General features: G+C 33.5%; 2 protein-coding genes and 1 non-coding gene across 3 annotated transcripts; 2 read left to right on the top strand and 1 right to left on the bottom strand.

Moving 5' to 3' along the window:
- The first annotated feature begins 725 nt into the window (after nucleotides 1-725).
- LOC112752246 (small nucleolar RNA R71) lies at nucleotides 726-833 on the top strand. Its single transcript, XR_003176693.1, has one exon. It is a non-coding gene; the product is annotated as a small nucleolar RNA R71 (small nucleolar RNA).
- Nucleotides 834-12,814: 11,981 nt separating this feature from the next.
- LOC112750217 (uncharacterized) lies at nucleotides 12,815-14,765 on the top strand. The gene is made up of 2 exons (XM_025798821.3): nucleotides 12,815-13,512; nucleotides 14,413-14,765. Exons 1-2 carry the CDS (start codon nucleotides 13,096-13,098, stop codon nucleotides 14,578-14,580), a joined length of 585 nt encoding a protein of 194 aa, XP_025654606.1. The 5' UTR covers nucleotides 12,815-13,095; the 3' UTR covers nucleotides 14,581-14,765.
- Nucleotides 14,766-15,851: 1,086 nt separating this feature from the next.
- LOC112750216 (uncharacterized) lies at nucleotides 15,852-21,497 on the bottom strand. Its single transcript, XM_025798819.3, has 6 exons — nucleotides 21,003-21,497; nucleotides 20,120-20,560; nucleotides 19,410-19,491; nucleotides 18,363-19,142; nucleotides 17,208-17,465; nucleotides 15,852-16,663 (listed from the first exon to the last, which is right to left on the bottom strand). The coding sequence occupies exons 2-6, from the start codon at nucleotides 20,523-20,525 to the stop codon at nucleotides 16,504-16,506; spliced, it is 1,686 nt and encodes a 561-aa protein (XP_025654604.1). The 5' UTR covers nucleotides 20,526-20,560; nucleotides 21,003-21,497; the 3' UTR covers nucleotides 15,852-16,503.
- Nucleotides 21,498-21,907: the final 410 nt, after the last annotated feature.

Raw genomic sequence — 21,907 nt, 5'->3', positions numbered from 1 at the left:
GGATTCTCTTCTGTATTGCTTGGGAGAGTACTAGGAGGGATTTCAGTGATCCTTTTACTCAGCTGGCCCACTTGTGCTTCCAGATTTCTAATGGAAGACCTTGTTTCATTTATGAAACTTACAGTGGCCTTAGATAGATCAGAGACTAGATTTGCTAAATTAGAAGCATTTTGTTCAGAGTTCTCTGTCTGTTGCTGAGTTGGTGATGGAAAAGGCTTGCTATTGCTAAACCTGTTTCTTCCACCATTATTAAAGCCTTGTTGGGGCTTTTGATCCTTCCATGAGAAATTTGGATGATTTCTCCATGTTGAGTTATAGGTGTTTCCATAAGGTTCACCTAAGTAATTTACCTCTGCTATTGCAGGGTTCTCAGGATCATAAGCTTCTTCTTCAGAAGATGCCTCTTGAGTACTGTTGGATGCAGCTTGCATTCTATGCAGACTCTGAGAGATCATATTGACTTGCTGAGTCAATATTTTATTCTGAGCCAATATGGCATTCAGAGTATCAACTTCAAGAACTCCCTTCTTCATAGGCATCCCATTACTCACAGGATTCCTTTCAGAAGTGTACATGAACTGGTTATTAGCAACCATGTCAATGAGTTCTTGAGCTTCTGCAGGCGTTTTCTTTAGGTGAATGGATCCACCTGCAGAATGGTCCAGTGACATCTTTGATAGCTCAGACAGACCATCATAGAATATATCCAGGATGGTCCATTCTGAAAGCATGTCAGAAGGACACTTTTTGGTCAACTATTTGTATCTTTCCCAAGCTTCATAGAGGGATTCACCTTCTTTCTGTCTGAAGGTTTGAACATCAGCTCTAAGCTTGCTCAGCTTTTGAGGAGGAAAGTACTTGGCTAAGAAAGCCGTGACCAGCTTATCCCAAGAGTTCAGGCTGTCTTTGGGTTGAGAATCCAACCATAATCTAGCTCTGTCTCTTACAGCAAAAGGGAAAAGCATGAGCCTGTAGACTTCAGGATCTACTCCATTAGTCTTAACAGTATCACATATCTGCAAGAATTCAGTTAAGAACTGAAAAGGATCTTCAGATGGAAGTCCATGAAACTTGCAGTTCTAGTGCATCAGAGAAACTAATTGAGGTTTCAGCTCAAAGTTGTTTGCTCCAATGGCAGGAATGGAGATGCTTCTTCCATGTAAATTGGAATTAGGTGCAGTAAAGTCACCAAGCATCTTCCTTACATTATTATTATTTTCGGCTGCCATCTCCTCTTCCTGTTCGAAAATTTCTGAAAGGTTTTCTCTGGATTGTTGTAATTTAGCTTCTCTTAATTTTCTCTTCAGAGTCCTTTTAGGTTCTGGATCTGCTTCCACAAGAATGTTCTTATCCTTGCTCCTGCTCATATGACAAAGAAGAAGGCACAGAAAATAATAATAATAATAATAGAGATCCTTTATACCACAGTATAGGGATCCCTGTGTGAGTAGAAGAAAAGAGGGAGACAAAGAATATGATGTAAAGAAAGAAACACAACTGTGAGGATGGCAGAGATGTGAGATGAGATGTTAGGATATGAATGAATAAATAGAATAAGATGGGGAGGGATAATTTTCAAAAATTATTTTGAAAAAGAGTTAGTGATTTTCGAAAATGGTTTTTGAAAATTGTTAGTATTTTTTTTCGAAAAATTTTTAAAATTAAAAATAAAAATAAGAATAATTAGTTAATTAAAAAGAAATTTTTGAAAAAGAGGGAAGATATTTTCGAAAATTAGAGAGAGAGAGTTAGTTGGGTAGTTTTGAAAAAGTTAAGAAACAAACAAAAAGTTAGTTAGTTAGTTGAAACAAATTTTGAAAAGATAAGAAGTTAGGAAGTTAGAAAAGATATTTTGAAAAGATATTTTTGAAAAAGATAAGATAAGAAGATATTTTTGAAAAGATATGATTGAAATTAGTTTTGAAAAAGATTTGATTTTTAAAATCTCAATTAATGACTTGATTCATAAGAAATCACAAGATATGATTCTAGAACTTAAAGTTTGAATCTTTCTTAACAAGCAAGTAACAAACTTCAAATTTTTGAATCAAAACATTAATTGTTATTGTTATTTTCGAAAATTTGTGATAAAAATAAGAAAAGGATTTTTGAAAAATATTTTTGGAATTTTCGAAAATAACCAAAAATTTTGAAAAAGATTTGATTTTTGAAAAAAGATTTTGAAAAAGATAATATTTTCAACTTGAAAATTTGATTTGACTCATGAGAAACAATTAGATTTTAAAAATTTTTGAAAAAGTCAATTCAAATTTTCGAAATTGATGAGAGAAAAAGGGAAAGATATTTTTTTTTATTTTTGAATTTTTATGATGCAAGAGAAAAACACTAAAAAGATGCAATGCATGAAATTTTTAGATCAAAACAATGAATGCGTGCAAGAATGCTATGAATGTCAAGATGAACACCAAGAACACTATGAATGTCAAGATGAACATCATAGACATAATTTTGAAAAATTTTTAATGCAAAGAAAATATGCAAGACACCAAACTTAGAATTCTTTAATGCTTACGCACTAAGAATTCAAGAATGCATATGATAAACATGAAAAGGCACAAAACAAAAAATCATCAAGATCAAACAAGAAGACTTACCAAGAACAACTTGAAGATCATGAAGAACACTATGAATGCATGATATTTTCGAAAAAATGCAAGATGCATATGCAATTGACACCAAACTTATAACATGACTCAAAACTCAAACAAGAACACAAACATATTTTTTATTTTTATGATTTTATGATTTTTTGTATTTTCTTTTAATTTTTTTTTCGAAAATTATTGTGAAAAATAAAAGATAAGGATTCCAAAATTTTTAATATGAATTCCAGAAATCTTATGCTCTAAAGCTCCAATCAAAGGGTCAGGCATGGCTTAATAGCCAGCCAAGCTTTAGTATGTAACTCAGACATGGCACGCCTGACATTCCTTACATTCAACAGCCAATTGGCTAAGAAAGATAAAGAAGCTCTTCTCTTGAGTATAAAAATTGAGACATGGCTTTACAGCCAGCCAGGCTTCAACATGCTTCATGAAACACTAGAATTCATTCTTAAAAATTCTGAAGCCATAGAATAATTTATTTTTTGAAAACATTTTTTTTTCGAAAACAAGTGAGGAATTTTTGAAAGGTTTTTGAAAAATTTTTGAAAATAAAATAAAAAGAAAATTACCTAATCTGAGCAACAAGATGAACCGTCAGTTGTCCAAACTCGAACAATCCCCGGCAACGGCGCCAAAAACTTGGTGCTGTTGCCGGATCCAAACTTGGCACTGATGTTACCGGACCAAAAGCTTGCCGAAAACTCAAACAATCCCCGGCAACGGCGCCAAAAACTTGGTGCACGAAATTGTGATGTCCAGGCTCAAACAATCCCTGGCAACGTGAGCAACTTGGTACGCGCAATCGTGATTACGCTTTGATTATGTAGAATTCATGGCTCTTTCTTTCCCTGGAAATGGCGCCAAGAACATGGTGCCAATACCATGGTTCACAACTTCGATACAACTAACCAGCAAGTGCACTGGGTCGTCCAAGTAATACCTTACATGAGTAAGGGTCGAATCCCACGGAGATTGTTGGTATGAAGCAAGCTATGGTCACCTTGTAAATCTCAGGCAGGCGGATATAAAATAATTATGGAGTTTTCGAATATGATATAATAAAATAGGGATAGAGGTACTTATGTAAATCATTGGTAGGAATTTCAGATAAGCGAATGGAGATGCTTTTCGTTCCTCTGAACCTCTGCTTTCCTGCTATCTTCATCCAATCAGTCTTACTCCTTTCCATGGCTGGCTTTATGTGATACATCACCACTGTCAATGGCTACTTTCGGTCATCTCTCGGGAAAATGATCCAATGCCCTGTCACGGCACGGCTAATCGTCTGGAGGCATCACCCTTGCCAATGGCTTCATCTTATCCTCTCAGTGAATAATATGCTCACGCACCCTGTCACGGCACGGCTATTCATCTGTTGGTTCTCGATCATGCTGGAATAGGATTTACTATCCTTTTGCGTCTGTCACTAACGCCCTGCAATCGCGAGTTTGGAGCTCGTCACAGTCATTCATTCATCGAATCCTACTCGGAATACCACAGACAAAGTTTAGACCTTCCGGATTCTCTTGAATGCCACCATCATTCTAGCTTACGCCACGAAGATTCTGGTTAGGAGATCTAAAAGATATTCATTCTAGCTTATTTCATGTAGAACGGAAGTGTTTGTCAGGCACGTGTTCATAGGGGAGAATGGTGATGAGCGTCACACATAATCATCACCTTCATCATGTTCTTGGGTGCGAATGGATATCTTAGAAGTGAAATAAGAATTGAATAGAAAACAGTAGTACTTTGCATTAATCTTTGAGGAACAGCAGAGCTCCACACCTTAATCTATGGAGTGTAGAAACTCTACCGTATGAAAATACATAAGTGAAGGTCCAGGCATGGCCGAGATGGCCAGCCCCCAAAACGTGATCACAAGATCAAAAATACAATCCAGGATGCCAAATACAATAGTAAAAGGTCCTATTTATAATAAACTAGCTACTAGGGTTTACATGAGTAAGTAATTGATACATAAATCCACTTCCGGGGCCCACTTGGTGTGTGCTTGGGCTGGGCTTTGAGTGTTACACGTGTAGAGGTCCTCCTTGGAGTTGAACGCCAGCTTTTGTGCCAGTTTGGGCGTTCAACTCTGGTTTTGGCTCCTTTTCTGGCGCTGGACGCCAGATTTGGGTAGAAAGCTGGCGTTGGACGCCAGTTTACGTCATCTATTATTGGCCAAAGTATAGACTATTATATATTGCTGGAAATCCCTAGATGTCTACTTTCCAACGCAATTGGAAGCGCGCCATTTCGAGTTCTGTAGCTCCAGAAAATCCACTTTGAGTGCAGGGAGGTCAGAATCCAACAGCATCAGCAGTCCTTCTTCAATCTCTGAATCTGATTTTTGTTCAAGTCCCTCAATTTCAGCCAGAAAATACCTGAAATCACAGAAAAACACACAAACTCATAGTAAAGTCCAGAAATGTGAATTTAACATAAAAACTAATGAAAACATCCCTAAAAGTAACTAGATTCTACTAAAAACATACTAAAAACAATGTCAAAAAGCGTATAAATTATCCGCTCATCAACAACCTTGTGAGTTTTTGAGCCTAATTGTGTGGTTACACCATATAACCACTATTTTCATTCTTGTGTGTGTTATTCTCTTTTTATGATTGCAATCTTTGATTTATTTGATTATTTATGTCCATTGCTTGATGTATATATGCATTTATATGATTGGGGCCATCTTTTCATTAAGCTCACTTATCCCAAATAGCCTACCCTTTTATCTCCATTTGTTAACCAACTTTGAGCCTACTTTTAATCCCCTCTTGTCCTTAAAGTTAGCACATTACTAGCCTTAAAGTGAAAAATAAATAAATGTCCTTTATTTAGATCTTTGATTAGCTTAGGCTAGTGAGAGTGTGTTTCATCTAAGTGTGGGAAAGTTTGGGAACCTTGGTTGGGGTAAAAGTGAATTTTTGTACTTTGTTGAAAATCTTGGGAATTGGGTACATAGTCATACATCAAATGCTTAAACCATATGCATTGTCACTTTTGTATATATTTTAGTTTGAAAAAAAAAAGAAAAAGAAGAAAATAATAGAAAGGGGACAAAATGCCCCAAAGTAGAATAACAATAACAATGCATATGAGTTGTGATTGAAAATGAAAAATGAATGAGTATGTGAGAAAAGTGAGAAACGGATAGTTAGGTTTGCTTTGAGTTGTATAGGTTGTTAAGTAGGTTTGGTGAGAGCTTAAGTTAGTCAAAGATTCAAATTTGAAGCTCACTTGACCACATATAACCCTACCTTTACCCTAACCCCATTACAACCATGGAAAAATCCTCATGATATTTGTACACATACATTGAATAAGTGTTGATTGTTAGATGAAAGACAAATCTTAGAAATCATGATTAAAAGAGAAATGAGTGAATTGACCCTATACACTTGAGTGATTAGAGCGGATACACATCTGGTGAGGGTTCAATTGCTCAATTACATGTTTCCACCTTTGATTATCTCCTTTCTTGCAAGTTTGTAAATGCTTTTCAATAACTCTAATCAATTATGGATTTGACTTGGTTAAGATTACTTTAGCCCTTATGTTCATATATGCTTTCTTGGAAATTGATTTATTTTGACTAAGTAGTTGCATTCATGTAGATAGATTGCATGTAGGTAGTTTACTTGCGTTGAATAATACCCCTTGTTTCCTTCTTGAGTATAGCATGAGGACATGCTATTGTTTAAGTGTGGGATGTGATGAATCCACATTTCATGGTATTTATTTGCTCTATTTGGGTGGATTTTATCAACATTTCTTGCACTTATCCATTTAAATAGCATAGTTTCATGATTTCTTCCTAAACTGTGCTTGAAAGTAAAAACATGCTTTTTAGGCCTTATAATTGCTAAATTTTATCCACTTTAATTCCATATGATGCCTTGATGTGTTTGCTAAGTGATTTCAAGTTTCCAAGGCAAATATGGGTTGAAGAAGTGAGAAAAAGAGCATGCAAAAGGGAAGAAGCCATGAAGAAATGGAGTTTAGAAGATTTAGCATCCGTGTGTGCGCACAAGCGCAAGCCAGGCGACGCGTACGTGTGACCCACGCGTATGCGTGACCCGAGTCATGTGAGCTCATTAATGCAAATCGCTGGGGTCAAATTCTGGGCCTCCAAAACCCAGTCCAACTCATTTCTGAAGCTATTTAAATCCCAATTCAAGTGGAAGCAAGGGGGCAATTAGGTTTAGCTTTTACATGCTTTTTCTCTTAGTTTCTAGAGAGAGAAGCTCCCCCCTCTCTCTAGAATTAGGTTAGGTTTAGTTTAATTTCTCTTTAATTTCAGCTTTTAATTCTTGTTCTAGTGTAGTTTTATTTATGTTTTCATGTTCTTTTATCTTGTTCTTCTTTATTTCTCTTGTTATTTCCTTTATTTTGTCACTTTTATGTTATAAACACTCTTTGTTAATTTTAATTTCAATTAATGCAATTTATGTTTTATGTTCATTTATTGCTTTCTTTAGTTGTTGTTATAATTTTCTTGCTTTTGGTAGTTAGGGATTTATTTTATGGCATTTTAATATTATTTTACTTTCATTCATACCAAGTGTTTGATAAAATACTTGGCTTAGTTTTTGCTTAGTTTTTCTTCACTCTTGGCTTGGAATTGATGACTTTGGTGCTCCTTGAGTCATTGATGTCCATTCTTGTTTGATATATTAGAGTAGTTAGTTGATTTGGTTTCCATTGACTCTAAGCGACCCCTTAGTGTTGACTTAGGACTTATGGATTAAAATTAACTAGGCCTATTTGACTTATCTTCGATGTAAGGCTGACTAAGTAGGATTAACTCTTCATAATCATCAGGTGTTTGTGGTCAATGGCTAGGATAGGTAACCTTAGCTCTCAATTACTTGCCAAGAGGTTTCTTGCATTTTAATTTTCCTTGCTTTGACTTTTATTTCTTGCATGTTTAGTTTTCATACTCTTGGTTGAGAAATTGAGTGTTTGGGTGGAATTGAGTTGTGGATGTCCATTCCACATTATGTGAGAATTGTTAATTGGTTCGGTTTCCCTTGACTCTAAGTGACCCACTAGTGTTGACTTAGGACTTAGGGATTGGAATCAATTATGCCCTTTTGACTAATTCTCAAGTAGGATTGACTAATTGGGATTAATTCTACACAATTGCTATGTTTGTGGTACACAACTAGGATAGAAATTCTTAATTACCCACTTCTTGCCAATAGTCCTTTTTAGCATTTAATTTCCATTTGCATTGCCTTTACTTGCTTTCATTTAATTTCATGCATGTCTCTTTATTTTATTGTCATTTACATTTCTTGCCTCTTATGATCAAAATCCCAAAAAATATCCCTCATAGTCAATAATATGACATTTCATTGCAACTCCTAGGGAAGAACGACCCGGGAGTTAAATACTCTCGGTTATTTTGTATTGGATTTAATATTTGATCTTGAGAATTTATTATTGGTTTGGACTATGCTACCAACGAATTGATTCTTGTTTTGATTGATTCCAAACTATACAAGAATTCTCATCACATCATATATCCTTGGAATGATGGCATGCCAGGCACTATATCCTTGGAATGATTTGTGATGAGACTGTTGAGTCGCTATGCGTCTGACATGGATGGTAGGTTAATCCCGCTTGTCGAGGTCGTAGCGCCGGTGTAAGGACGGTAGGTTAATCCCGCTTACATTGAGATGTGAGAGCTAGGGTGGTATCCCACTCATATAACCTTCTCTTCCGCAAGAAGGTTTCAAGCACTATATCCTCAGAATGAGCATGCAAGTGTGCCAGACACTATATCCTCGGAATGATAGTGTGCCAAGCACTATATCCTCGGAACAAAAGCGTGCCAGGCGCTATATCCTCAGACGTGGAAGGAAGGCTACATCTAGGAGGATGTGTCGGGTTGGCAATTATGGACCGACAAGTGATATCACGAGCCAATAGGACAGGCATTCATCATGTGCATCTTCTAACTGTTTGTTTGCTTTGCTTAACTTCTGTTATGCCTACATGAATCACATGTTTTACTTGCTGTATATGCAAAATTACTTGTGTTTTACTTGCCTGCAATTACTTGTGCTTTCTACTGGGATTGAGGAGGTTCGGTAGGCGATGGCGATGGGATCGCATGGAGGTTAGGCTGGTGAAGCCTGTGGGATGGCAGTGTTATGTTAGTTAGAAATTTGTTAAGTTAGAATACCCTATTTATGGTTTATATTTTATAATTCATTAAGCTTGAATATCTGTTTGATGTGAAGTTCTAGGATTGACTTTGGCATTCCGAAACCTTACATCTTATATATTGGGCACTGTTATCATACTGAGAACCTCCGGTTCTCATACCATATGTTTTTGTTGTTTTTCAGATGTAGGTCATAACCCACCTCGGTGAGTTGCGGGATGGTGACAGAATGGAGGATCTTTATCATCTTTTGTATTTTTGGATATTATGTTGTAGTTCTCTCACTTTTGTACTTTATACTTTGTTGCCTTAGAGGCTAAACTTGAGAGACAGGATGTATATACTATTTTAAATCAAACACTGTTATGTCTATATATGTCTAGTCGGCCTAAACTCTGCGGGATGCAGCTAGTATCCTTTGGCTATTATACTTATATATTCTATATCCCTTGTGATCATTTGTATCCTTGTCTTATGTATCTTATCCTTTACGCTTTTAGTTATCGTGTGAATGCTTCTCGCTTTTCAATCTCTATTTTGAACTTTATTCCTTCATCGAGCTTCTAGTATTGTTAATTCTTTCTATATATAATTTTATATGAGCTTTAGAAATGTCATGATACTTTGTTATCCTTTGCTTTACGGCATGAGGTAAAGCTTAGGGTAATAGGGTATTATACCGTGCTATACAGAATTGAACATTTGATGTTTATGTTGTTTGTGGAATAATTGTGTTATTTTTTAGGATGATTACGTTGTTTGTATTGAATTTTTAATTTACATACTCATTAGGTTATAGAATAATGTTGTATCTTTTTTGCTAATCCACGTTTAGGGTTGGGTACCTACGGGCTGAGAACAGATAAGATTAAGGTTGGCATATTCTTAACCCGTAAGTAGGATACGGCGGAACCTGCGAGTAGGGTTAGGGTTGGATCCAAATCTTACCCTACCTTATCATTGCTACCTATAAAAACTTGTATATATAAGGTAGATGTAGAAAATTAAATAGGATTCTTTAGAGTTTGAAAAAAAAAATTGAAGAAAGAAATAAAAAAAAAATTATGGCTAGAGCTTGGCCATGTGATTTGAGTGGGTTGCAGTTTGCTATTGTTAATCCTGTCTATGCATGCGATCACTCACACTTTTTTTCCTTTTTTTTTAAATATGCATATTTTTATAATATATTTAATATATAATTAAAAATATTTATAATTATGTATTCTTAGAATTTTATGTCATTTTTTATTATTTTAAATGAAAATTGAATGTGCAATTGTAAATATTTCTAAAATGCATATTAAATATACTTTAGAAATATATAAATATTTTTATTTAATTTAACTTCTTTAGATTTATATTTATTTTTTTCTATAATATGTTTCAATTCATAATATGTACTCCTTTTAAGATTTATTATTATTATTTATCATTTCCTATTATGTATAGGAAGTATATATATATATACTGAACACATTATATATTCAAGTTTTAAAATATTAAGACCACATTGACATAATTTTTAAGATTATAAAATATTTAATTATAGATTTATAAATGTCAAATTGTTAATATTTATTATAATCTCTCTAGTATTTGCTAAAATATCTTATCATAGTGGTAAGAACTGATTGGTTCGACTGTAAAATCGATAAATTGATAGTCTGACTGGTTTGGTTAAAAATTTAGATTGAAAAACGTAATTAAACTGCCAAAAATCGAACGGTTTGTCACAAATAGGCAAAAACCAACCAGTTCGAACCGACCAGTTCTACCGTGCTCCCAGTGTTCTGTAGATCTTCCGTGCTCCAGTGCCTCTTGGTAGCTCTAAGATTACTCCGTGCTCCTTTACCTTGTGGATTCTTGGTGTTCCAGCGTGTCTCTAGCATTTGAATATTAGATCTAATATTCTGCATTCCAATAACGCATGTCAATAGGCTATTTTGTTCCTTTTGGGAGTAGATCTTCTTTAGTGAAAAAAAAATGGATGATGCCAATTGTCAAGTGTTTAATCTCACTTCTTATTGCTTTCTTTCTCTCCTTTTTATTTTTTATCCCATTTATAAAATTAAAGGTAAGAGATCACACTTTATTATCTCAAGTGTTAAAAAAACTGGAGAGGATCCATTTCAGTTCCTTCACTATTTTATGTGCTAGTTATTATATATATTATATACATACACAACTGAATTATTTTATATTTATTTAATTTAATTTTAGTTTTATACTCATTTTTTTTAATTTATAATTCTCTAGGATTTATACAATTATTAAAATAAGTATTAAATATCTTAATATCTATATTTACATATTAAAATGTTAGTAAAGATATTTATTTTAAATTTTGTTGAGTATTGGGTCAAGTAGTAGGTCTTTAGGATTTCGACTTAGCACTAATTAGTAGGGATATATAAGCATCACCATTAAATTTTACATGATAAATTCATAGAGGGACATAATGTGTCTACCGTTTACTATCATGGAGGAGCAAATTGTTACTTTATTTTTGTCGAGAACTAATTAATTCAAAGTCGAAAACTTTAAGGACCTAATTGTTACTTTACTCAATTTTTTACTATTTTATATTTTTTATGTATGTAGAACCGGTTCTACCGATTCAACCAGTAATTTATCGATTGAACTAATAAACTAATAAATCAATAATTTGATCGATTCGATCATCGATTTAGTTCCGATAATTATGATTTTACTAGTAAAAAAAAATAATCTATAATATTCTTTTAATATTTACAAATATTTTGTAGGAACCACTAATCTTCTAACATTATAACTGAATATACTTTAAAGTGTCAGGTATTAATTAATTCTCAACGTAATTCACAAGTATATATAGATATTAAAAATTAAGAAGTATTTTTGAAAGAACAATAAACAAACAATCACAGTATAAAAAATGTTTAGTTTTTTTTTGGTGACTTAACTTTTTTTTGGTGACTAAAAAAAAAAAAAAAAAAAAAAAAAAAAAAAAAAAAAAAAAAATGTTTAGTTTAATTTAACATAAACCTTTTCTTCGTTACAATTTAATATGTTAAATACATATAATATTATTAATAATAATATTTTTACCCAATTATTAGGTTGACATAAAATCTATGGCTTTTGGTTAATTGAATTAGCTTTCTTAAATAATAGTAACTTTATCCATCAAACCTGATGTTCAAACATTATTTATGTTTTTAATATGTGTAATAACTAATAATAATGCAATGCTACTATGTCAATAAACCAATCATATAATGAGGCTACCCAATGAGTAATAGCTCAAATGACATAATCTCCTCATACTCATCTAAGAGGTTGCTGATTCAAGTCTTCATATCTTTGGTAAAAAAAAATCATATAATGAGACTAACATCTAATATGCGTATTTTGTAAGAATAAAAACATTTATTCAAAATTATTAATTTTAAAATTAAAGTTAAAATTCAAATTCAAAATATATTTAAAATATTTTTAAAGGAATTGTTTCATTCTATTCTTAATGTAAGAAGAATCATTATTAAGGACAATATTTCTTTTTTTGGGCTTATGTTTTGTTTTGTTCTGTTCAAGACTAAAGTTTTTTTTTTTGGTTAGGTTATTTGGATCTTACCATATGTTTATCAGATTTAAGTGCCCATCAAATGCATTGGATGATATAGAAATAATTTCTTTCAAATTGGATCCATGGTCAGTGGTAAGCCAGCTGGATGAATTAAGTCTAGATTGGATAAATAGTTTAATTAAATTTTTTTAAAAAAATAGGTTAAATAATAAATAATTATATTAAAAGTAGCTTATAAATAAGTTATTTTGTATTTTAATTTTTAATTTTAAAAGTATTTATTTTAAAAAATATATGATAAAAAGTTTTTTATTTTGAGAGAAGTCATTCTTTTTAATTTCTCTGTAAGCTCCTAAATAACTTTTTAAAAAACTGTAATTTAATTTTAAAAATTGGACCAAACATTAAAATTATTATTTTTCATGAATCAAACTCAAACAAATTATTTTTGAAGTTTTGCAAACGGAACTTTTTTGTGTTATGTAAGCTTCGGCTTTTCAATTTCTTTGTATTCCAATGTACTCAGACAAAAATAAAATACTGAGCGACTTGGCTACATCATCAACCACTAAGATAGTGAGAGAGAAGAAAAAATAAACAAAGAAAAGATTTTTTGATTCTATTGTGTTTTTTCTCTGCCACTCAATTTAATATTTCGGATAATATAATTGAAGAGTTAAAAGAACATAACGCTCAACAATACACTACCCTCACTCATGGCTACAACACCACTTTTCTTGCCACCACCAATCATCACTAGTGCTGCCATCACCCACCGTACCTCTGTATCACTCTTCCCTAAGTTTCTGACTCTACACCGCAGACCAATCACAAAGCTCCATGTGTCTTCCTCTCCCACCAACAAACCCCCTAGCACCACCACAGCCCCGGCTTCCAGCCTATCAAAACCCGTGGGTGAAATTATTTTTTTCGACGGCGGAGCCCACTACGGAGATCTCTTGGCCAACCTTCTCCTCGGATTCACCTTGTTGTGGCTCCCTCTGACTCTTGCTGCGGTGTCCCGTGCTTTCAACTTGAGGTATAGGTTTACCAACCTTAGAGTGACTGTTATCTCTGGTCTCACCGGTCAGGACCGCAGCGATTTTTCCTATTCAGTTGTCAAAGATGTTCAGGTGACATTATCTTTAAATTCTAAATTGTACATAATTCAGTGATATTAATCTTTGGACTCTCAAATATTGTATATATTAAAGGTGAAGACAAAATTCAGCTAGTAGGTTGTACATTGTGCAATTAGTTAGAGTCAGAATTCAGTTAGTTATTGATTGATTCGAAGAGATTCTTGATTTGAGATGCAAGTGTGGTGTAGACACTTATTCTCTAGACTTACAAACAAATGCAACACTTTCTTCTTTTTCAAGTTATCTATTTCTGTTTTGCTTTTTCTTTTCTAATTTCAGTAGCGTCGTCATTCTTTGAGCTGATATTGTTTTTTCAAATCACATCCTGTTTTAGTATACTGATATAGTTAGATCTTACAGGAATTTATTACAAATCACTACTTGAACACTTCTTGCAATTTTTGGATTGAATATTTAGTATGTTAATTTCAAGAATAAAGGTGATTCAAGTATGTTGTGTAGCCTAATTACTGATCATGGTGTCATTGAGTATAATATAATTATTAGATGAATATGAATTATGAATGTTTTTGTATCTTAACATGCAAAGAATTATTAATAATTGAATGGTAGACTATGTCTATATGTCTAGTAATCTTAATTCAGTATTGAATCTACACTACTCACAAATAAGGCTCCAACGTATACAAGTTTTTTAGGGCCATCCCAACTAAGGATTTTAGAATTGAGTTTAGCTTGCTAAATTTTAGGTTGACATCAAAACATATCTTACATTTATTAGTTATGCCATTTGTATTGGAGTTTTTTCCTGAAATTTAACTTTTATTTGAAAGAGTAAATGAGTTTGAGCATGATATCTAAATGTAGATATTTTAGTTTTTATGATGAATATGTTTTTGGCTGAATGAGTACTGAAATTCATACATTCAGGTAGTGCCAAGGTTTATTGGTGAGTGGGGTGACATTGTGATCACCTTGAAAGATGGCACCAAAGTAGACCTTAGGAGCGTTCCAAAGTTCAGGGAGATTGCCCGTTATTGTCTTGCCATGGCTGAAAAGCCCACTGTTTTGAAAGAGAGTGGTCCTAAAGGATTTTGAGATTCTTTTAATACAGGATTTTGGTATCTAAAAGATTGTTTTGGAGAGCCGTATGCAATGTATGGAATTTTCTCTTTCATTATCATTTTGACTTAACAATGATAGTGATTCAATTCTGTATTAATATAATGGTCAAATCAATAGTATTTAATATTTATAATAAATATTTAAAATGTTATTGGATATATGTTTGATGTAAATTTTGTTTTCTATTATTATTTTGATTTAAGGATAATATCATTATTTATGAAGGACTATAATTGTCATATTAGTAGTATTTAATCTTTACGATAAATATTTTGGAATGTTATAAGATAATGATATACGATTCATTTTTTGTTTAAAAAATTTGTAAAGTTAATATGGTAATAAAATTTGCTGTGTATGTCATTTAATAGTTGTCAAGATATTGTTTTTTCTTTCTTGGCAGTGTAGTAGTGATTTCAATTGGAATAATAATTGCATTGAATTTGAAAGTTTAGATTGGCTAACTTTAGTACTCAGTATGTAATTTTGATTTGACTAACTTTAATATGATTTTTTTTTCCAAAGGATAAAATAGAAAAAGTCCATGTTTAGGACATGGTAAATTTTAGTATGATTTGGTGTACTCTCTATCTATTAAGTTCTTAACAATGCCACATTTTGGTATGTTTTTGTATTAATGCTTTTGGATATAAAGAATAGCATTAATCCATGGATAATAATAATAATAATAATAATAATAATAATAATAATAATAATAATAATAATAATAATAATAATATGATATTAGAATTTAGAATATATTTATATTAATTGATGGCAAGGATAGAAATAAGTTAAAAAGGTAAGATTTAATTACAATGCAGAGTACACTCTTATACTCAATTTTTCATAGTTATATCATATTTTCCATGCATTTCAATATTAATAAAAACCAAAAAACAATTTATATCAAAATTTCTATCCATGTAATTGCAGTAACTTTAAAACTTTATTTCAATAAGAAAATCGATAAAGATGGGTACATTATCATTTTGCTTTAATTTTCTTTAATTTTTTACATTATATATAATACTAACTACTGAAACATCTTTTACATTTTCAATAAGCACGTAAAGGGTTTTGTTTGGAATTCCATTTTACCATATTGAAAGGCGTTTCTTTTCACGTACCTTAATTTAGTGCCCACAATCTATCTTAACTCCTCTGCTGATTGGAACATAAATGTTCCAAATATATAGTATGGAACATGTGTAAACTTTCCTATCGTTAAATTTAATAGCTAATTAGCTACAAGCAAGACTCATCGACCTTTTTACTCATATCCTCAACATTTAACATCATACATGTCATGATGTCTCGAAATTTGTAATTCATTTTTTGTAAATACAATTTCATTGAAAAACAGCAGCCCAGCCAGTTACATATACTAATGGATACATATAGAAAATTAAGGAGTATAAACTAATCCTACAATTTTAAACAAAATCTATATAGTAACAAGAACTCCAGACGCACGGCAATATGACATCACACTACTCTTACTGATCATCTGAACTCTGAAGGAATACAAGTTAGATCTCTAATCTTCGAATCTAAAGCTACTCTCAGCCCTTTTTTTCCCCAATGTATATATGTAAATTCACCATGATCAAATAGCTTCTGTGAAAATAATTCCGCCCTCATGCATTTCTTAAGCTCAGGATAATTACTACAAAATTCTAAGTGTTTCCATGGTAGTCTCATTTGAGGGTCGTCTAACAACTCCTATGCTGTGATCATTTATCCACATTTTGGCTTACCCCACGGAATTATCAATTAACCATAGCCATCTACTTTTTTTTGTACATTCAAAAATAATCCTCCATTATTTGCTCTTTATCACTAATCAAAACATGGATGACTAGATGAATGAGTCATTGAGAAGCTTGCTATCACCTATCGTTGCACAGATGACAACATTAACCTTTGAAGGGAAGCACATGAAGGTGGATATTTATCCTTTTCTGACATCAACGACCTGACCAATTCTTCAATTTGTTGGGTCAGCATGAAAATATCTTCAGCTGAATTCTTTGTCGCCCATTCCTCTATTATTCTGTACAAATTATCCAACCTCGTAAGAACCAATCAATGCAATAGATATAAAGGAGGCAAATGAATATCGAGTTTGAGACCATGAATCCAAGTCCTTCGGTTCATAACAAACCATATTTCACTTATGACTACCTTAACTGAAGACATTGTTTGTTCAATAATTTACCATTCTCACATTTCAATGTAGCATTATTAACCAGTTATCATCTTTACCCTCCACACAACGTTAAGCACTAAAGATAACGAAACATTTACACCAAGGGTATTTTGATAAAGGCAATCAGTCTTGAATTTAGGTTCCTTAAATTCCTGTGTAAACGACTCAAGCAACAGATATTATGAACCAGAGGTACCAGCTATCCTTAACTGTTTGGGCTTATGTCATATTGAATTCTTTACATCTAAGACAAACAACAATTAATTTTTAAAGAGCAATATAGATCTGAAGGAGTAAGATTGAAGTTATAGATGCTCCTAAGTTTAAAGCCCAAGCCAACAACTTTGAAGAGAATAAAGAATTAAAAACTTCAAACTTGATAACTGACCTTAATTGAGTTTCATCTCCAGTCATGCAGTCAGAAAAAAGTACCTTGATGATGGGCTGTAACTGTAATTTAGGAAGTATATTTTCATCCCCAGTGCCTGTACAACTGCCAAAACATGACCAATTGTCTGGATTTAAAAGAACAATTTGCAGGACAGGGGATTTAGTGTTTAGCTCTCTTATAACAAACCGGAAGGAAGATTCAGCACTTGCACACTCCACCAACTGATTTGCAAACATTCTGTCTACTGTATAGTTGCTGGAAACGAATATAATGCATCAGAATTATTTCAGTTCATCCATATTGACAATCAAACCTAAGAATAAATTCAACTCTCATGCTCTAAATTAAAAAGATAAATAAATAAACTAAACTGAACTCTTAAGGTTTGTTCCACTAAAACTGCCATAAGCATTGAAGCAATAGAAACTATATATATATATATATATACTTTAAAAAAGCTTTAGCTAAAGGAGCTAGCCATTACAAAGATAAAATAGTTCCTAGTAATAGAATCAGGAATATAGGAAAGACCAGGAAATGCTGTAAATTATAGATAACTAGAGCAATCGAATGGGTTGAATAGTTTACTAAATGGGTCATGGAGGTGTTGAATCTTTTAATAGTTTTTTTTATGAATCATCAAAAGCAAATTAATCATTTGTTACCTATCTCCATCATGATCCAGTCCAAAGCATCCAATTTTCACCCCACATTTTGCATGCACATATTTAAAATGGCCTAGCTAATATACATATGGAAGGAATTTATAGAAAAATAACATTTTGAAATTTCCATTGATAGTAAAAGCAATAGAGATTTACTTTCTCTATGAAATCCATCTATTTTTGTATTAAGGACACTTGTCACCAAGATCCTACTTAAAATGAGCAGTTGGAAAGGAATAAAGATAAAATGTCACTCACAAAAGTATTCAAATAAAAAAAGCACTCAGATACTTGTTTTAGGATCCTCAATATATGTTACCTCCCTAAAAACATTTTAGTATCAACAATTTATTTGATGCTCAAGGATCATAGTTCTTTTACTCAAACTTCTTTATCACAATCAGCTGCATTTGTGTTATTAGGGCACAATTTCAGAAAAATCATTCATGTTTTTTCTTTTTGATATAGAAGAATTATCTTGGCTAACCTGAATATGTCACCTGATCCTCCATTTGGCACACAGGTTGATATAAAACATTTGAATAATCGTACTCCTCCATCTACAGGAGCAAGGCCCTCACAACAGGGGTAGGCTCCAAGAAGAGACCTGCATTGAGGGCATTTAAATTCATGCCAATCAATATCATTTGAAAGATTTGAAGATCTAGCCATGAAAACATCTTCAAGAAACCCATTGAGGAAAGATCTCTTATTTCCTAGAATTTCTATGTCTTCATCCCCAAGAATACTAGCCTTATGAACACAACAATTAGGAGTGATGGCCACATCTTCAGCCCCATCTGAATCTGGATGTGAATTAGAGAAGTCACTATTATTACGCTTATTCACAGTGACTTCATGTCTCAAATTCACAGAAAGCTTTTCATTCTGAGGAAATGTAAACCTTGAATTCTCATTAAAAGTACATATCACTTGACTTGTATCAGTATGATTGAAGGTTGAGGTGCTTTCCTTGGTTAATCCAGAGGTTATTGTGGCTTTGCAGACAATTTCATCTGCAAGGTTATCGACGACAGAATCACACCCTTTTTGTGCACACACTTCAGGAAAATTAGATTCCAGCAGATCATCCTTGCAAAGAGTGACAGATGTATAGCTCAATAGGCATATCCCCTGTGAACATGCATAAGAATTAGCATACCTTACCACCAGCTTCTCACTTATACCACCAAATGAACAACAACAAGCCCCAAACCAGTTGTCGGCAACCTCCCTCCAATTCGCTGATGGCATTTCAACAAAATTCCTAAATACGTGATGTAGACGAAAAATGAGAATGCCGAAGATATTTAAATATAAAAAACTGTATGAATTAGCAAACCCAGGTTTACTGGTAGTAAAACTGTAAGTGATGAAGTCTCATCAGTTTGCTTTCTTGTATTTGAACCATAAAGCAACTATGTCTGCACTTCATGGGTAAACTATCTATGAAAAGTCAACAAAATACTAGATAATCAATATTTCTTTTTTTTTTCCCTTTTTTTTCATTTAAATGAGAAGTATAAAATCTTACCTCAGAGGATATCTGTTTAATTGGAATGAGCATCTTCTGCAATAGAAGTCTACTTCTCCTTTAGAAGATAAACTTTCAACATCTGAACCCAGAAAAAAAAAAAGAAACTGTTATAACATCAACATCTTCTATAATGCAAACACAGAAAAGAAGCAACAAGAAAGAACAAAAATTATTGGCCAAAATGAACACATAAAGAAACTAGCTAACACATAATAGAAAGAACACATTCTTCAATGTAAGGAAACAACGAACGAGGAAAGTAAGCAATCTCCAAGAAGCTGTGGGACAGGATTCCGTTAAAAGGGCAGAAATTTAACAAATTGTTCTTAAGCCGAGGACCTGTCATAATCACAAGCAGCATTTTCATCTAGTCAATCATTCATTCCTCTCTGTTCAGTACTAAGAATTGTACTTTAACTCATTAATGAAGAATTGGGGAGGAGGAATTTTCATGGATTTGATCTAGGTATTATATGTGAACCAAATCCATGAAAACTTCTCCCCGTTTATACCAATATAGCAAAACCTAGCATGAACAAGAAGGAATTTATACAATTCCCAAGGGAATGCAGAGACTAACAGAGGTAACATAAACAATTATACCATGCAAAAGTCAATGCAATTGTCACAAACCCTTCAACACGAAGTTGCAAGAAAAAAACATAAGGCCCCAAAATGGCACCAAATAAGCAACATTTTAAGATTACCAGATTGCATTTTGAGAGGCCCGGAGGCACCGGGCAACAGATTTTGGAGGTCGTCGGGCAGGCAGGAAAGGATGGGGTGATTCACAGGAAGGAGGAGGCAGAGTTTCACCTCAATGTGATCGCTGAGTGCCCGGAAGATCACCAGTGACTCCCTGTCAACCAAAACCCTTGGAACCGGAACGCTGAGCTTGGAGGGTGCAGCGCCATCAGAGTCAGACCATTCCACGGATAGGACAGAGTGTGGGGAAGTAAATTTGACACTGAGATTGTAGCATTGGAGGGAAGGGTTGAAGGTGGTGTCAGTGTTTAAGAGCAATAGGCGAAGTGTTGGGGTAGGCGATTGTGCTTCCCAGGTGAATCGCCACCTCTGTGTTGTGCTGTGTTCAGTGTCACTGTTACCAACCATGGTTGCAGTTGCAGGCTTGAGATCTTTCCTGTGTTCTGAAGGGTGAAAAAAGATTTGGTAAAAGAGGCTAATATTTCGATAATGAAAGAGTAATTCTCTGTAGTAAAAGGATGAAAGGTTCACAGTTTAAGGGACAAAGGATCCTTGCAAGCACTATATGCAACTCACATTTCACACCAACCACACAAACCATACTGACTTCTATTTATTTCTTTTCCATAAGACTTACTTCATTTTAAAAATGTGTTTGGTGTAGCTGACCAAATTATGATGCTTTTAAAAATTTCTTCATCATATGTAATATAATTTATGCAGAGATGTAACTTAAAAGATTCTTCACCAAATGCTGGAAATTAAATTCCTGTCACATTGCCAACCATTTTATATATTCTGTTTTGAATCCAAGAGACATATATTAGATACATTAACTGACATTACTATTCAAAGCATTAATAAGAATTAGCTTAGGAAACTAACACGCGACAATGACAGAGAAGGGAGCCAGCGACGGTGACGGAAGCTCGGCAGCGCGGAAACAACCCCCTCCTCCCATTGCTCGTCGCGTTCTCTCTCTCTCTCCCCTTCCTTCTCTAGCTCGAGGCGGCGGCGGAGGCGATGGCTTCTTACGCCGTCGCCTTCTCCTTTTCTTCTCTCTTTTACGACGAGCTTAACCTCCTCTGTCCCCTTCTCTGCTTCTCTCAACCGAACTTTCTCTCTCTCTCAGTCACGACTGTGACCCGGCGACAGTACCACCCCTCCCCGCCATCGCCTCCCTCTTCCCTTTCTTCTTCTTCTTCTTCACCTGTCCCTTGTGTTCTTCTGGTTCTCCCTCTCTTCTTTCTTTACGTGCCCTCTTCTCCCTCTATGTGAGTGTGTTATAATAAAATTAGGGTAATTGGAAAAAGAATAAGGTGAAATCACTATTTTTACCCATTAAAAATTTAGACACCGATAAAATTAAACACGGACAAACAAAATTAATGATATATTTTCATTTAAAATATATAAAACTTTTAAATTATCCTCTATCACCTTCTTTAACATTTTTAAATCCTAATTTCTCCTAAAAACATAAAAAAGATCAAAACTTATAACCCATCTCTATTAATATTATTAGGAGTGTCCATGGATCGGATCGTATCCGCAGAATCGCGGTAAATATCTGCATTCGATCCAAAAATTGCGGATACGATCCGATCCGCAGATCGGATCGCGAATATCTACTCTACATCCGCGTATCTGATCCGCGGATCTGCAGATCCGCACTATATATATATATATATATATATATATATATATATATATATATATATATATATATATATATTTGGTATTATATTTACTTATCTGTATGTTTTAGTTAGTAATTATTATTCATATAT

Source organism: Arachis hypogaea, chromosome 15, assembly GCF_003086295.3.
Source record: "Arachis hypogaea cultivar Tifrunner chromosome 15, arahy.Tifrunner.gnm2.J5K5, whole genome shotgun sequence".
Lineage (NCBI taxonomy): Eukaryota > Viridiplantae > Streptophyta > Magnoliopsida > Fabales > Fabaceae > Arachis > Arachis hypogaea.
Note: the sequence above shows the minus strand (reverse complement) of the source record. Positions and strands in the feature narration are given on the sequence as shown.

Bases quoted from the DNA above. Each gene is read 5' to 3' on its own strand.
- LOC112750217 (XM_025798821.3), top strand. From the start codon at position 13,096: ATGGCTACAACACCACTTTTCTTGCCACCACCAATCATCACTAGTGCT. The intron at 13,513-14,412 runs GTGACATTATCT...TCATACATTCAG, and splicing joins CAGTTGTCAAAGATGTTCAG to GTAGTGCCAAGGTTTATTGG.
- LOC112750216 (XM_025798819.3), bottom strand. From the start codon at position 20,525: ATGGTTGGTAACAGTGACACTGAACACAGCACAACACAGAGGTGGCGA. The intron at 17,466-18,362 runs GTTAGCCAAGAT...ATTCGTTTCCAG, and splicing joins GGATCAGGTGACATATTCAG to CAACTATACAGTAGACAGAA. The intron at 16,664-17,207 runs GTCAGTTATCAA...TAATTTGTACAG, and splicing joins GGAGATGAAACTCAATTAAG to AATAATAGAGGAATGGGCGA.